The sequence below is a fragment of the Grammomys surdaster genome, unplaced genomic scaffold, assembly GCF_004785775.1.
Source record: "Grammomys surdaster isolate TR1022 unplaced genomic scaffold, NIH_TR_1.0 223, whole genome shotgun sequence".
Taxonomy (NCBI): domain Eukaryota; kingdom Metazoa; phylum Chordata; class Mammalia; order Rodentia; family Muridae; genus Grammomys; species Grammomys surdaster.
This window is the reverse complement of record NW_021604668.1, coordinates 3,313,043-3,327,950: the sequence shown is the minus strand read 5'-3', so window position 1 is coordinate 3,327,950 and position 14,908 is coordinate 3,313,043. Positions and strand designations below refer to the sequence as shown.

General features: G+C 40.7%; 1 protein-coding gene across 1 annotated transcript in view; it reads left to right on the top strand.

Moving 5' to 3' along the window:
* Ncapg2 (non-SMC condensin II complex subunit G2) overlaps positions 1 to 14,908 on the top strand; it is a 51,490-nt gene that overhangs the window by 18,269 nt on the left and 18,313 nt on the right. The window contains exons 11-22 of the mRNA XM_028773199.1: positions 468 to 593; positions 1,234 to 1,413; positions 2,317 to 2,469; positions 4,184 to 4,406; positions 4,624 to 4,727; positions 8,258 to 8,431; positions 11,063 to 11,133; positions 12,386 to 12,539; positions 12,651 to 12,824; positions 13,543 to 13,659; positions 13,744 to 13,884; positions 14,279 to 14,378. Coding sequence (XP_028629032.1) covers positions 468 to 593; positions 1,234 to 1,413; positions 2,317 to 2,469; positions 4,184 to 4,406; positions 4,624 to 4,727; positions 8,258 to 8,431; positions 11,063 to 11,133; positions 12,386 to 12,539; positions 12,651 to 12,824; positions 13,543 to 13,659; positions 13,744 to 13,884; positions 14,279 to 14,378 — 1,717 coding nt within the window. The remainder of the gene's footprint in view (positions 1 to 467; positions 594 to 1,233; positions 1,414 to 2,316; positions 2,470 to 4,183; positions 4,407 to 4,623; positions 4,728 to 8,257; positions 8,432 to 11,062; positions 11,134 to 12,385; positions 12,540 to 12,650; positions 12,825 to 13,542; positions 13,660 to 13,743; positions 13,885 to 14,278; positions 14,379 to 14,908) is intronic.

Here is a 14,908-nt window from a genome sequence, read left to right as displayed (position 1 = left end):
AAAACTGGTCTTTAATATCTGTTGACACTGAACTGAGAGTTTGGTTTAATTTAAGGATGATCTCACAAAGGTTGGCTATTTACTTTTGTGATGCCAAGGGCAGAGCCCAGGGCTCTACACATGTGAAGTGTATACTATGCCACTAAGTTCCATCCACAACCCGGTTTTGCTAACTTAAGGGTTAAAATTATCTTTTTATTTTTATTACAATTTATTTGTTTATTTATTAGGAAGTAGGAGCATATGTGGAGGGCAGAGTGTGTCCTGCCTGTAGGAGTCAGTTTTCTCCACCATGTGTTCCTGGAATTGAACTCAGGTTGTTAAATTCAGGTGCCCTTGGCCTCGGAACCATCTTGCCAGCCCCCAAAATTGTCTTTGATTTGTAAACAAATCTTTGCTGAAATTATGGAAGTATTAGCTTGGGAACACTCTGAACTTCTAAAAGTACTTATATTTTTATTCTATAGGCCAGAAATTCTGAAGTTCGAGCAAATGCTGCATTGTTGTTTGTTGAAGCATTTCCTGTTAGAGATCCAAACTTCACTGCCACTGAAATGGACAGTGAAATTCAGAAGCAGTTTGAAGAACTCTATGTACGTATTGCTGTGGAAGGCATTCACTGCTTGCTAACCTATATGTCTTACAGCTAGCTGCAGGGTCAGTGTTGGCCAGCAGGGCTACCCTACAGAGGAGTACCCATTCTGCACATGTCCCCAGATGCAGATTCACACTATCGCTTCCTCCTCTTTTTAGTCACTCTTGAGACATTCCATTATGTATCCTTATGTAGTTTTCAGGATTATAGCTCTGCATGCCTTGTTCCCAGTAGACATGTGTTAGCACGTTGCAGATTTGTCTCTACCACTCCTGCGTTACAGCTTTGTGACTTTGGCAAATCCATCCGTCTTTTCAAGTGTCTTCATCTGTGACATCATACGGACTGAAAGTATTCAGAACAAAAGTGTGCCTGATTGAACATGTACAGGCAGCTTTTATTTCGTGCCATTTGTCCGTAGACAATACAGGAGAACAGTAGTTACTCATGCAGCTCTTGTGTGGGAAGCGTGGGCTGGTGCTGTGTTGCTCTATATGAGCAGCTGCAGATGAGGCATCCTGGAACTAGTCTCTTTCAGAGTACCTAGAGGCACTGGATCTGTTACTAAGTTTTAAATTCCCAGAGTACTAATGTGTAAAACAAACAAGTTGTACACCTTTTTTCTCTCCTACCTTTAGAACCTTTTAGAAGATCCTTATCCACGGGTCCGTTCCACAGGCATTCTTGGTGTTTGTAAAATAACTTCTAAATACTGGGAAATGATGCCCCCCACCATTCTTGTTGACCTCTTGAAGAAAGTCACAGGGGAACTGGCATTTGATATAAGCTCAGCTGATGTTCGGTGTTCTGTTTTTAAGGTAGGGTTTTTAAAGGTGTAAAAGTAACATTCTATTATACAGTAGTTTTGTAAAACTATAAAGATTTTATAGGAAATACAAGGGGAAAATAATTGAAAATTACGTATTATCTTATCAGTGGGGGAAAATGTTATTGATGCTATAGTTGTATTTCTACACCAAAACTTAAATTTTTCTTGTAGAATTTTATTTTTAAAACTAAAATTATTTTATGTGTATGGGTGCTTTGGCTATATGTTATGTGTGTAATTGGTGTCCATGGGTCCCAGAAGAGAGTGTTGGGTCTCAAGGAACTAGAGTTACAGATGGTTGTGAGCCTTCATGTAGGTGCTGGGAACTGGACTAAGGTCCTCTGCTAGAGGAGCCAGAGACATTGGATTCTCCTGGAGCTGGTGTTAAAGGTGGTTGTGAGATACCTGTCCTGGGTGCTAGAAGCTGAACTTGAGTTCTCTGCAAGCACAGTATATGATTTTAATTAGTCTGCAAACTAAGCTTTTAAAATCCAAATTTAAAGTATTTTCTACCTAGGTGTGTAGCCAGGACCTATAACAGCAGAAACGCTCAGGAGGCTGAGGCAGGAGGATTCTGAGTTTGAAGTCATTTGAATTGCCTAGAGACCCTGTTTCAAAGAAACTGTTTTTTTCTAAACTGGCTAGTTGCCATAGTGCTAGTTTTGGGGTGGGCATAGGATTCTAGCTCTATTAAAGTCCTCCTTTTGCCTCTACAGAGTGTCTTACGAGCCATTTTACTAGCCCCAAAGCATGCCTTTGATTCATTTCATTCATAAAGGTGATGTTTTCTGGCAAGAATGTGACTCAGCATCATCTTAGATGCTTCCTACCTAAATGTTTTATTGATGTGTTCTGATTTAAAATGCTTTCTCCTCTCCCCCCTTCTCTGTAGTGTTTGCCAATTATTTTGGACAACAAACTGAGCCACCCATTATTAGAACAGCTTTTGCCACCACTCAGGTATAGTCTCCACGATAACTCAGAGAAAGTGCGGGTGGCTTTTGTGGATTTGCTGCTGAAGATCAAGGCTGTGAGGGCTGCAAAGGTAAGAGGACATGTTTAGAGAAGCTGAGATAGACAAAGGACATTCGTTACCACCCAACAGAAAGACCTAGTGTTAATTCTAGGACCCTTACAAATACATTTTAATCAATTTGATAACTAATGTATTTGCTAGATTGTCAGAAAAGTTGGTTGTATGTTTCTCATGAAAAGTTCTAGAAATACTATGTGTTTCATTTTACAAAGACTAATATAAGCAATCATCGTTACACATCTTTTAATCACTATTTGATGTGTAATAGGGCATGTGTGGACAGTGTACTTTTGGAGGTCAGAGGAAACTTTGAAGGAGTTGATTCTTTCTACCATGTGGGTTCTCGAGATTGAACCCTGGTTGTCAGTCTTGGTGACAAGCACCTTTATCCCCTGAGCCATCTTGCAGGTCCTCCCCTTACATTTTTTTATTACATGTTAAAAACATTGAAATACTTGGTGGAGGTATACATATTTAGCACTTAAATATTACTTGAAAGGGTTAGCTGAGAGCCATTCTGCTTTTTTTTTCTTTTGAAACAATTTTTCTTTTAAACAATTGCTTGTAACATGGTAAATATGCACTGAGCATAGGCTAGTTCATTGACATCATAAAGAGGACATAAAAGTTGCCTTCTTTTCAGTTCCAATTCAGGTTTTTTTTCTCTTTCTTCCTTTTTTTTTTTTTTATAACCTTTTTTCTCTGTTACTGGGTATTGAACTCAGTGTTAGGCCAGGTGCTCTATCACTGAGACAAGAGGGCTTCAAGGATAAAAGGAGTTCAAGGCTAGTGTGTCTGACTATCCTTAGAAATACCCGTTGCTGGGGGCATTGCCACCCACATATCTGCCTGTGTGCTGTTCAGAGTGACAACTTATACCTTGTATGCATGTATAACTTATTTGGACTTAGCCTTTGGCTAAGAAGTATGTGTGTGTTGGTGAGGATGGACATGGGCTCTGTGGAGGAGCTGCCCAGGTGCTAGAAGCCTGTGCTAGAGTTGGGGTTGTAGCTTAGTTGGCAGAGTGCCTGTCTAGCACAAAAAGGCCTGGGTTCAGTCCCTAGTCTAAATATGTGTGGTGCTGTATGCCTGTGATCCTAGTATTCAGGAGGTAGAGGCAAGGAGATCTGAAGTTTTAAGTTAATCTTCAACTATAAACATTTGAGGCTGGCCAGGATACTTGAGACCCTGACTTCACACACACACGCACATGCACACGCACACACGACCACCAGAAACAGTGCTGCTATCTGTCTCTTGTGGAATATGTGATCGTGCGAGCTTCTGAGCTGGACAAGGAGACTGCTCCCAGTAGAAGGAGCGAGGAGGCAGCAGTCGTAGGGTGTCACAGGGATGGTCTGGGTCTCTGAGAGAGACGAGGAAGTGTTCACATCCAAACGGTGAATAGGTAAAAAGCATGTGAATAGATGAGCTAGTGGATTAGTAGAGCTACGTATGTAGAAGTGATCACCTTGATTGATTGGAGCCATCATTCGTGTATGAATCATGCTGCTGAGGAGTCCTAGTCGGCCTTTCCACAGCCTCATGCTATACCTTACATGTTCACAGAAAACTCAGATTCTGTCTGGTATACGTATTTAAAAGGATTTTTCTTGAGTATAAAAAAAATTAGTTCTTTGGTTATATTCAGGAAACTAGCAGTTTTCAAGTTTCTAGGAACCACTGCTTATTTCCTTTGGTATGTCTCCACCCCCACCCCCAGTTTTGGAAAATATGCCCCATGGAGGACATTTTGGTTCGCCTGGAAATGGATTCTAGGCCTGTGTCTCGGCGCCTGGTGAGCCTCATCTTCAACTCTTTTCTGCCTGTGAACCAGCCAGAGGAGGTGTGGTGTGAGCGCTGTGTCTCGCTGATCCAGATGAATCGCGCAGCTGCCAGGAGGTTCTATCAGTATGCCCATGAGCATACCGCCAGCACAAACATAGGTCTGAGTCTCTGCTTCCCCTGTGGCTTGCTGCCTCTCACCCAGCCAACTGCACATTAGATGCCCAGTAGTTTTACTTAGTAAGCTTCGTGCTCTCTTGCATTTCTTAATGATTTCCTTAAAGTGATACTCTTTACTATTTGAGATTATAGTTTTCTAATTGGAAAGCTAATTTTATAAAAGACACATTTATTTGTTGATTCTCTTAACCCCTTTAGCGAAGCTTATGCACGTCATCCGCCACTGCTTGAACGCCTGTATCCAGAGGACTCTGAGGGAGGGCCCAGAGGCCCACAAGGAGTGCGAGAAGGAGAACGCCAGTGTAAGTGTCTCTCTCACTTCACACTAAAGACAAGCAGAATTTGTTTGGTATCATTTGTATAGGCTGTTAGGATGGTTTTATTTCACACTTGATTCAATAAAGATACTCAAGTACAGCTTTTGAAAAGTCATAAATTATATATTTTTTAAATTGTGGCCGGGCAGTGGTGGCACACGCCTTTAATCCCAGCACTTGAGAGGCAGATGCAGGCGGATTTCTGTGTTCGAGGCCAGCCTAGTCTACAGTGTGAGTTCCAGGATAGCCAGGGCTACACAGAGAAACCCTGTCTCAAAAAACCAAAAAAAAAAAAAAAAATTGTGGTATATCTTTTGTACTTAACTCTTAGAGTCTGGTAGGATGTTATAAAAACAAGAATATTCTTACTGGTGGCACCTTGTCCTATATATTTTTTTTTTCACTGGGTCTCTCTGTGTTCAGTTCATTTTGAGCGTAACACTATTGAGCTAGATCCTGGACATGGAGCTGGTGTCTGTCAGAGTCACTAACATGTTGTTCTAGAAACATTTTGGGGATGAACTTTTGGGTGCAAGCTTTTTGTAGAATTGCCTAAAATTAGCTAGTCTTTTAGTAAATCCCAAAATATGCAATAATAGTCAGTTGAGACTTGACTATACTTACTTTCAAGCCACATCTTAAGCTTATGAATAAGCACTTCAAATTTAAATATCTAAAGTAAAACTTAAGAGAATTTTCTTTTCTTCCTTTTTTTTTTTTTGGTTTTCAGTACTCAAATAGATTAGAAATCTGTCCTGTAGAAAAAAGTCTCAAAATAAAATTTCCTTTGCTAATGTTCTATGCTAGTATGCTTACTACATGACTAAGTCCTGGGGCTTGGTCTTACTACCCTGTGACCCACCTAGAGAGAGTAGGCAATTATATTCAGATAGCCTCTTCTATATGATATGCCAGTGTCATGGTTACCTCAGTGTGTCTTCCCTGTTGCATCTTGACAGACAACTAGCTCCACCCCTGAGTAGATGTCCTTTTCTCTTTGTCTCCCTGTTTGGCTGGGCTGGACTGAAATTGTCAGTAAAAACTGCTGAAGGACTAAAACGTAGGTGTGCAGTGGAGGGAGAATAGAATGTAGAACACTGTGGCTTCATGTTCACACCTTGGCTGGCCAGTACCTTTTCATGTGTTCAGAGCTGTCTGATTAGTAGGGTTTGAGTCCCTTCTGTTCTTCTACGCTTTCTGCATTGTAGATAGGGTGTGCGAAACTTTTCTGGAACACTTAGCTGAGTTGAAATGTAGCTTTTGTGCTGTGATCAGTAGGTGATCTACTACCAGCCTGCCACATGACATTGCTGGCATTGGGAGAAGTGGGTAAACATATGTTGCTGTAGGCCACTGCAGTCTTATATTGGGATTGAACATGACTTTGCAAAAGAGACCATGAATTTGGTAATGTACTAATTGAAAATGTTTTACATTTTGTAAATATTGACGATATTCTTTAACCTTGTTACCAATAGCTACATAATATGAAAGCTTACAGTATCTTTTATATAATTTTCAATAATTTTAAAGAAGACAATCATTTCCATTGTACCTTGTGTAAAAACATAATTTGCTATATAAATTCTCATTCTAGGTTGTCAGGTTCAGAATATATATCTACACTGTAACGTTAGAAAAATATATATAACTTGTCATATAAGTACATTTAGAACACACACACACACAATGTTTTATTTTGTTTTTGAGATAGTCTCACTATGTAGCCCAGGCTGTCCTGGAAGTCCCAGGGTCACCTAGAACTTGTGACCATCCTCTTTCCTATTGCCTGCCTCCTTAGTGCTTAGTTATAAGCACACACTACTATGCCCAAGGTTTTAAAGAAGGTTTTTTTTTTTTTTTAAGATTTTCTCATGGAGCCAGGCATGGAGGCATACAGAATTAATCCCAGGGCTTGGGTGGTAAAGGCAGATGGATCTCTGTGAGTTCAAGAATAGCATGGTCTACATAGCTAGTTCCAGGACAGCCTGGAAGACCCAATCTCAAATAGAGACCTTTTCATTGCCATCATTTAACATCCAGGGATAGTCTTTGCTAAAATAAAACACTGGAACTATTACTTAGGAGCCTAGTATTATAGCCTAGCCTGCTAGAATAAAATAAAGGAACCATTACTTAAGAGCCTAGTACATTATTCAAGTCTTATTCTCAAAGGGTAAGAGTGGGTTTCATAAATTTTAATGAGTCTGCTGTGCTAAAATACTGAGCTTCTGTGGTTTACTTTAAAATAAATAAACTACTTATATTTCTTAGGCTGATAATACATAAAGATCACTTGCTATAATGCTCAGTATAAATGTAAGCATGCTCTATCAAGCAGGTTTTCTATTCACAGAGTTAGAGCACAGAAAAGGGTAAGGTTTAGCCAGAAGGACAACTTTGATCAATTTGTCACATTGTGCTTCTGGTAATATCCAAGCCACTAGCAGATTGCTTTATCAGTCTGATTGGCCATAGTACATCTCAAAGCATTTAGTGCATGCTGACACAGCTACTAGGGAGAACATGTTTGCTTTTTGGTTATTCTTATTGATCAGGATCCATTTTGTACTCACAGTCGAATGGTGAAAACTAAGCTGAGTCCTCCTCCCCATTCAACGTTAGGAAGTTCCTTCGATCATCTCTTGTGTCTGTGTATCTCCATGGGCCAGTCACTGATAGGCACGTCATAAGCCAGGTCTAGGCACCAGCTCTGGAGACAGGGATTTTGGTTTACACTGAACATTTTGGTATGGCATCATTGACCAGCATAATAGGAAAATATAAAATATAAACAGGTTTGTTTTCAACAAGCCAAATAAATCTATGGTTTTAGTGATGGTTAGCTTCCATTAATCACTTTCCAGTTGTGAGTTGTATCTTGCTGGTCTCAGAAAAAAAAAAAAAAACTATCTATCAATCAGTGCCTACTGGACAGGCCAAAGTTGTACAGCCATGCTTAGCAATGACCTTGTAGTGTATTGTAATCCCATTTGCATGGGGTGTGTGGTAAAGAGTACTAGTTTCTGATTTTAGAAAAGTTTTAGTTCATATAGACTTTCATTAAAAACTGTAGAGTTAATTTAGAATTTATTTCTTGGATGGAATTTGGAAATAAGTCTACATTCCTAGTCTAGATAGGTTCTAAAGTAGTGAAGAAAGTTTTATTATACCATGGAAGTTGACATTGCATTATTTATGTTGTTATGTGTCTGTAATTCTGAGCTGTGCTTTTTTTTTTTTTTTTTTTTTTTTGTTTGTTTGTTTGTTTGTTTGGTTGTTTGGTTGGTTTTTGGAGACAGGGTTTCTCTGTGTAGCCCTGACTGTCCTGGAACTCACTCTGTAGACCAGGCTAGTATCGAACTCTCGAACTCAGAAATCCGCCTGCCTCTGCCTCCCAAGTGCTGGGATTAAAGGCGTGCGCCACCACCGCCCGGCCTGAGCTGTGCTTTTGAAGATATTACTTTTAATACTTGTTATTAGATTCTTTCACAGAAACATTATTTGTGTCTTAGATACTAGACAAAACATTGTCAGTGAATGACACTGCGTCCATGGCAGGCTTACTAGAAATCATCGTGATCCTCTGGAAGAACATCCATAGAAGCCTGGAAAATAATAAAGAGGCCAAAGTTTATACCATTAATAAGTTTGCCTCTGTGCTTCCAGAGTACCTGAAGGTATTCAAGGTAAGTGTGGGCCATTCTTATAAGTAAGCTGTTTTGTGGTGACAGGTTTCATCTTTAGTAGAAGTTCTGTCTTGTATACACAACGGGAAGGTTGTAGTGGCCCTTACCTTGGCATGAGGTTATACACACGCACACACACACACACACACACACACACACACACACACACACACACACCATTAAACATATAAGTTTATTAAATAAAAATACATTTAAAAAATGTACTGTGATGATTTCATTTCCTTCCTTTATTTTGATGCTGTGTACTGCTCCTGTTCTCCTCTCTTTTTCCCTCTCATGCTCTCTGAGCACTTTCTTCCCAACATGACCTCTTTATATCTTTAAAATTTTTTTTTATCTCCTGAGTTTAATTAAGGTTGCTTACTTCCGTATATATGGGTGTCACTTTATTTACCAGATATGGACAAGAAAGATGACTTTTTACCCAGGTGCTATTAATTTCCAATAACTCCTCAGCTAGGAGTGGAGTCTCTTAAGCTCATTGCATGCTGGATATTGATGGGGTCAATCTTGTATAGTCTTGTGCAGCTAACCACAGCCTCTGGGTATATTGGTGCCACAGCTGTGTCATGTCTGAAGAACAGCAGTTTTCCCTATTCTTTTAGTCTTGCCTTTTTTTTTTTTTTTTTGCTTTGCTCTCTCTTCCATGATGTTCTCTGAGTCTTGGTGGGGAAGGAGTTGATGGCAGTGTCCCATTTAGGACTGAGTATTCAACAGTCAGTCTCAGTACTTTTACCACTTAGGCGTCTCTGCATTAATCAAAAATATGACGTAGGTTGAAACTGGCACTAATCTGTAGGTTTAATTTAGAAAGCAGTTAGACAACATGCATATTTAGCAAAGGAAAAGCAGTAGCTTTCCCCACTAGGACTTATACTTTGACCGTAGCTTTGGCCACTTTATAAAGTGGTTGGTTATCTCTACAACAATTATGCCACTATCATACCAGTAGGTATGTCTTGCCTGACACATCAGTATTGTTGCTTTCAGGGTCTGCTGCAGGGAAAGACAGTCAGTTGCCTCTCTAGCAGCTTGCGTAGTAAGCCAGCCTGAAAGAGAAAGTTTTCAGTTCCAGCTTGATTTCTGTTTGCCTTGTAATCAAAGTGGGTAGTATCTTCCTCAACTAGATCTTAGCGTGCATGTCCGGCAGGCAACCAAGAACACTGGCAATAGCTTGTGTTATTTAGTGTGGTGTGGGACCTCCCTTATCAGCAACTCAGAGGTATCCCATGCCCGGCAGCAAGGTTTCATGTAATAGCTTGTGTTTTCTAGGAGTAGCATTAGCCACCCATGCAGGGTGCTTCTACTCAGTCATCATTAAAAAAGAAACATTATATTTTTAATTAGTTTACAAAGTAGGATTTTACAAGGGTTTTAAATAATTCCTGGTTTCAATTAACCCTCCCTCCTCTCCTTGCTCCTTCTCCCATCCACACTAAAGTAATATCCTCAGTAGTCTCTGTTTGCTTTTGTAAAAGGTGAACAAAAAGATACTTTTACTTATACTTTTCCTGGCATGTTTTGGAGTATGTGTAATTTGATGAGATGGTTAAATTGAGCTACTAAGTACATTATTGGGAGTTAGTTAATTGAATGCAGGTGAATAAGTCTCACTTTAATTTTGTTCTTCTTTCTGTATTTATGTTTGTTTTCAGGAAAGTTATTTTTCCCCCTTGGGATCCTCATTCTCTTAGCAAAAAAATTATGTTGTGTTTTGGTTTGTCTGTGTATATGTGTGGTGTGCATATGGATGTTTGCACGTGTGTAGGATGGACACAGTTATTCTTTTTCTTACTCATTCAGGTATGGTCTATGAGTTCAATCTAGAGCTCATCAGTATGGCTAGTTTAAATAGTCAGCTTGCTCTGGGGATCCCTTGAGCACTGGAATTACAGATAGGCTGCCATACCCACCCAGAATTTATGTGGGTTTTGGGAATCCTAACTCCAGCCTTGAAACTTGAATGGCAAGGACTTTAGCTACTGAGCCATCTCCTCATCCCTTATGTGGTGTTCCTGATGGCGTCTGAGCAATTAAAATCTGCTCAGTTTGCTTTACTGTTGTAATAATAATACTAATTAAGCTCCAGTTTATTGCACTTAACATACTTTAGGGTTTACTGTGCCCATTTTCTTGTGGTTTGGTTCATTCAGTCTCAAATAGCACTCTTCATTTTAGGAAGAGGAAACTGACTGTTCTTAGGCCCTTTCCTCTGTGTTTTACTTGATTTAAGCTCTTAGGTGTAGGATCCAGTTAGACTGAAATTTATTTTGCAGCTACAAAGAATGTGCATTCCCTTAAATAACATTGTCTGATTCATCTTGTATATTATTTTATCTGAATAGCATAGTCCTCTCGAGTGTTGTTCAGGATAAGTAATTAGTCAACATTTTCCTTTCATCAGAAATGTTTTGAAAGTATATACAACTCCATGACTGTACTTGCTGCAGTAAGTATTTGTTCAATAGTAAAGGTGGTACAGAGTTGTCAGGATACTTGGTTCAAGTAATCTCATCTTCAACCTGAGGGCCACCTTTAGATTTGATCTTCTCTACACAGTGACTATGGTCAAATCTTGCATTAGCTTGACGTTTCTTTTTGTGTTCCCAGGATGAGCACTGCAAGATCCCATTGTTCATGCTAATGTCCTTCTTGCCAGCCTCTGCTGTCCCTGTGTTCAGGTATGCTGCCACAGCACAAGAATCTGTCCTCACTGGGGTTTGCTGTCACCTACTCTGTGCTTCCCCTCTGCCTTGCCTGCTGCTTTATGGAAAGATTGTTAGGATGTGATTTCAGTGTGCTCTGAAGTTGTTAAGAGAGATCATGAGGACCTCGACTATGACCTCACCTGATGTCTGGGCTCGTTCTCATGCTCAGAATGTTTATCTCCAGAGCTTAGGTCACTGCTGATGTGCTGTGAATACACAGGGGAGGAAGAACGGATGTCAGAATACTTAGTACATTGTAAAGTGTTTTTAAGAGGAAGATTGAGTAAGCTGTTGAGGGCTGGAGAATTGGCTCAGTGGTTAAGAGTACTGACTGCTCTTTCAGAGGACCTGGTTCAGTTCCCATCACATACGTGGTATCTCATGTCTAACCTTCTAGTACAGTACCAGGGAATTCGATGCTCTCTTATGGTCTCCTCGGACACCAGGTGGTGCATGTGCTGTACAGATACACACGCGGACCAACAACCATATACATAAAATTAAAAATTAAAAAAAAAAACACTATTGAAATCCATTTCTCTAGGTCTTTTTATGTAGTTGGTATTAAACCTTTTTGTGTGGCTAGCGAGCAAACCCAAGGCATGGCCTATTGCTGTCATGCCTTTGATCTATTTGCTTCTATTTACATACTTTTAAAAACTTTTATGTGTGTGTCTATGTGTCTACAAAGTGGCTAGAGGCCAGAGAGCAACTTTTGAGAGTTGGTTCTCTTTGTGGATTCTGGGAGTCAAACTTAGGTCATCAGGCTTGGGAACAACACACTCTTACCTGCTGAGCTAGTCATGAATGTTTGTGGCTAATGTCTTATTTTTGTCTTATTGGTCTTTTGCAAGGGTATTTGGGTTTTTAATTTTGTGGTTTTGTGCGTGTGCTTTTTAAAGAGAAAGGGTATGGAGTTGAGTGGGTAGGGAAATGGGAAGGATCCAGGAGGAGTTGGGGGAGGGAAAAATTGGGGTCAGAATATATATATATGAAAAAAAGTAATGCCTTAAATTAGGACCTCAGGAAGACAGCTGGCTCTAAAAACAGGAGGTTGAGGTATGGGTCATGTCCTTTTGCAGCTGCACACTGTTACAGGTTTCAAAGTGGAACAAATACCTATGAAGCCTGTGTTTCCATGATATACTCAAATTATGCCTTGGTTTTCCTCACCTGTGGGAAAGTGGGAGGTTTTAACCATGTTTTCTGTACTTGACATTTTCAGCTGTGGTGTGATTTCTGCTCTGAGAAATCAGGAGGAGATTGTTACTGGCAGGAGCTACTGTACCTTGCTCGATTGTCTCTGTTCCTGGGGGAAAGTGGGGCATGTCCTGGAGCTCATTGTGGACTGGCTGCCTACAATGCCACCTCCAACCAAGGTTTGTATCCAGCTGTGCCCCTGAATGTGGAGAACAAGGGCATCTGGAAACTGTACAGTGTTCTGGGAACGCAAGCTCTAATTGCCTCTTTGTTTCACTGCTTTCCTTCAGAGTAATTTGTCCTCTAAGCGTGAAGTGCAAATCAATGACACATGCTCAGTGAAACCTGAGATAGCATTGTTGTACATGGAGTATTTGCTGACCCATCCGAAGAATCGAGAGTGTCTGCTGTCTGCACCCCAGAAGAAACTGAACCAGCTTTTAAAAGCACTTGAGGGATCCAAGGTAACTACTTATTCTGGAAGTTAAAGTGACTTGATATAGCAGTAACAGTGATGCAGCAAGATAGACTTTTCATGTGTTGGCGCTGTAATGTTTGCAAGCTGGAAAAGAACCGAGAATGGACGTCTAGACTCTAAAGTGCACAGACGAGGCCGGGAGCAGAGCCATTTCCAAGACCTGTCTCCTTTCAAGCAGTGTTTAGAGCCCACATTTCTCCAAGATTTCTAGTGTGTCAGGGCTCCAGTTTGTGTCCTCTCGTCTCAGAATAGGCTGTTCAGGACAGTGGTCAGTGAGGAGGTACTAGCTCTCTTAAGTCTTACGCTGTGTTTTCTAGGAATTTTGGGAAAGTATGTGACATGAATTCATTGTTCCCCAAGTGCCCTTTGGAATCTTTTTTTTTTCCTGTGCTGCAACCCTGACTACCTCCTGTATGATTCTCCACCCAACAGTCCTTATTGCTACCACCCAGGATAGTGGTTCAGCAGAGCCTGCCCTGAGGAAATAGACTGTGGTACTTGCGGCCAGTGGTCCTGTGGCCCCGTGCACCTGCCAACTGTGTTGTATGCTCCTGACGCTCAGCAGCTAGTGTTAGGTGCAAGGATGGGAGCCCGAGCTGCACTGCTATAACCCTCTCGTGTGCCTGTGGATCAGGCACTCTGCACCTTGTTTTGATGTAGTCACATGTCACTCAGAGTGTGGGTCCTGGCTTGTAATTTTACAGGCAGATCTGGAATCATTTCTTCATTGTCCAAGTGGGAATCCCCTCAACTTCAACAAAACAACTGCCCTGCACGCCTTTGGTCTGTACTGTAGGATGAGCGTGCATCTTCAGTACAAGGTACGATGTCTGGTTCTTGTGGTCTAAGCAGTATGTATCAAAGCTGCTTTTGTTATTCATTAGCTTCCTTGTTGTGTTGGACAGTTCTGCTCAGAGGAGAAAATTCATCTGTCCATCTTGAATGACACTGGGTCTTGGTTAGAAAACAAAGTTTTACCTCTTCTTGAAGACCAAGAAGAGGAGTATCTGAAGCTTCGGAGGGATGTTTATCAACAGATAATCCAGGTCAGCAGCTGAGACACAAAACTCATTCTCTTGACCTTTCGCTGTATTTTCTTGATGGCTTATTTTGTTATAAAGTGGGTTTAGACCCTTATATTTCTTTTTAGTACCTAAAATGGCATTTCTTTTTACAAAACACAATCTACATAATTTCAATCAGTTTAACAAGTTGCACATGAACGGTCATTCGGTTAGGTTGGTGGAATTGCATACACTATCTATAGCATTCTTATAGAAATAATAAAAAAATATATATTTATGGACGTTCCTTTAGCAATATAGCTGTAGACATCTGGTTAAAACATTAGTATGTCACATCATGGAGAGGATTTGTGGGCTTGACTGCCTTCCTTGTTAAATGGTTTTTGTTGTTGATGGACCTTTGCATGTCTTACAGACTTACTTGGCTGTGTGTAAAGATGCTGTCATGGTGGGGCTTGGAGATCCTAAATTTCAGATGCAACTTTTACAGCGGAGTTTTGGAATAATGAAAGCAGGTACCATAGCATTATTCATCCATTAAGGGAATGTTTGAAAGCAATATGAATTTATAGCTGGTCCCTCATTTCCTCCCTCTGTAGATAAGAATCTGGCTTCCAAGCAACTGATGTGTTCAAAGGAACACACACTGGCTTTTACCAGAACAGTTGTTTATTAGCTAATGCAGCTAGCAGTTTCAGAGATGCATCTGATATCACGCACATTGTCCAGTGTCTGTCTGCCTTCTTGGTGGGCAGACTTCTCCAGCTGGCATCTATGTAGAGGCCCTCCCAGAAGAAGGGTGTGAGTGATGTTGTCAGGAGGGTGGCACACCTAGAACCAGAACTGGTGATGCCTCTGGCACAGTGACAAGAAGAGTCCTACTGAAATATGACCTTGCATCTTCCCAAGGCCCCAGCCATCCTCTGTGGTATGGACTGTTAGTAGTGGCTTTTACTACACATCCTAGTTTTACTGAGGTTTATGCAAGTGTCTTCCCGAATTTGAAATTTTCATTTTTTAAAGTCCAGTAGTTTAATGAGAGAGG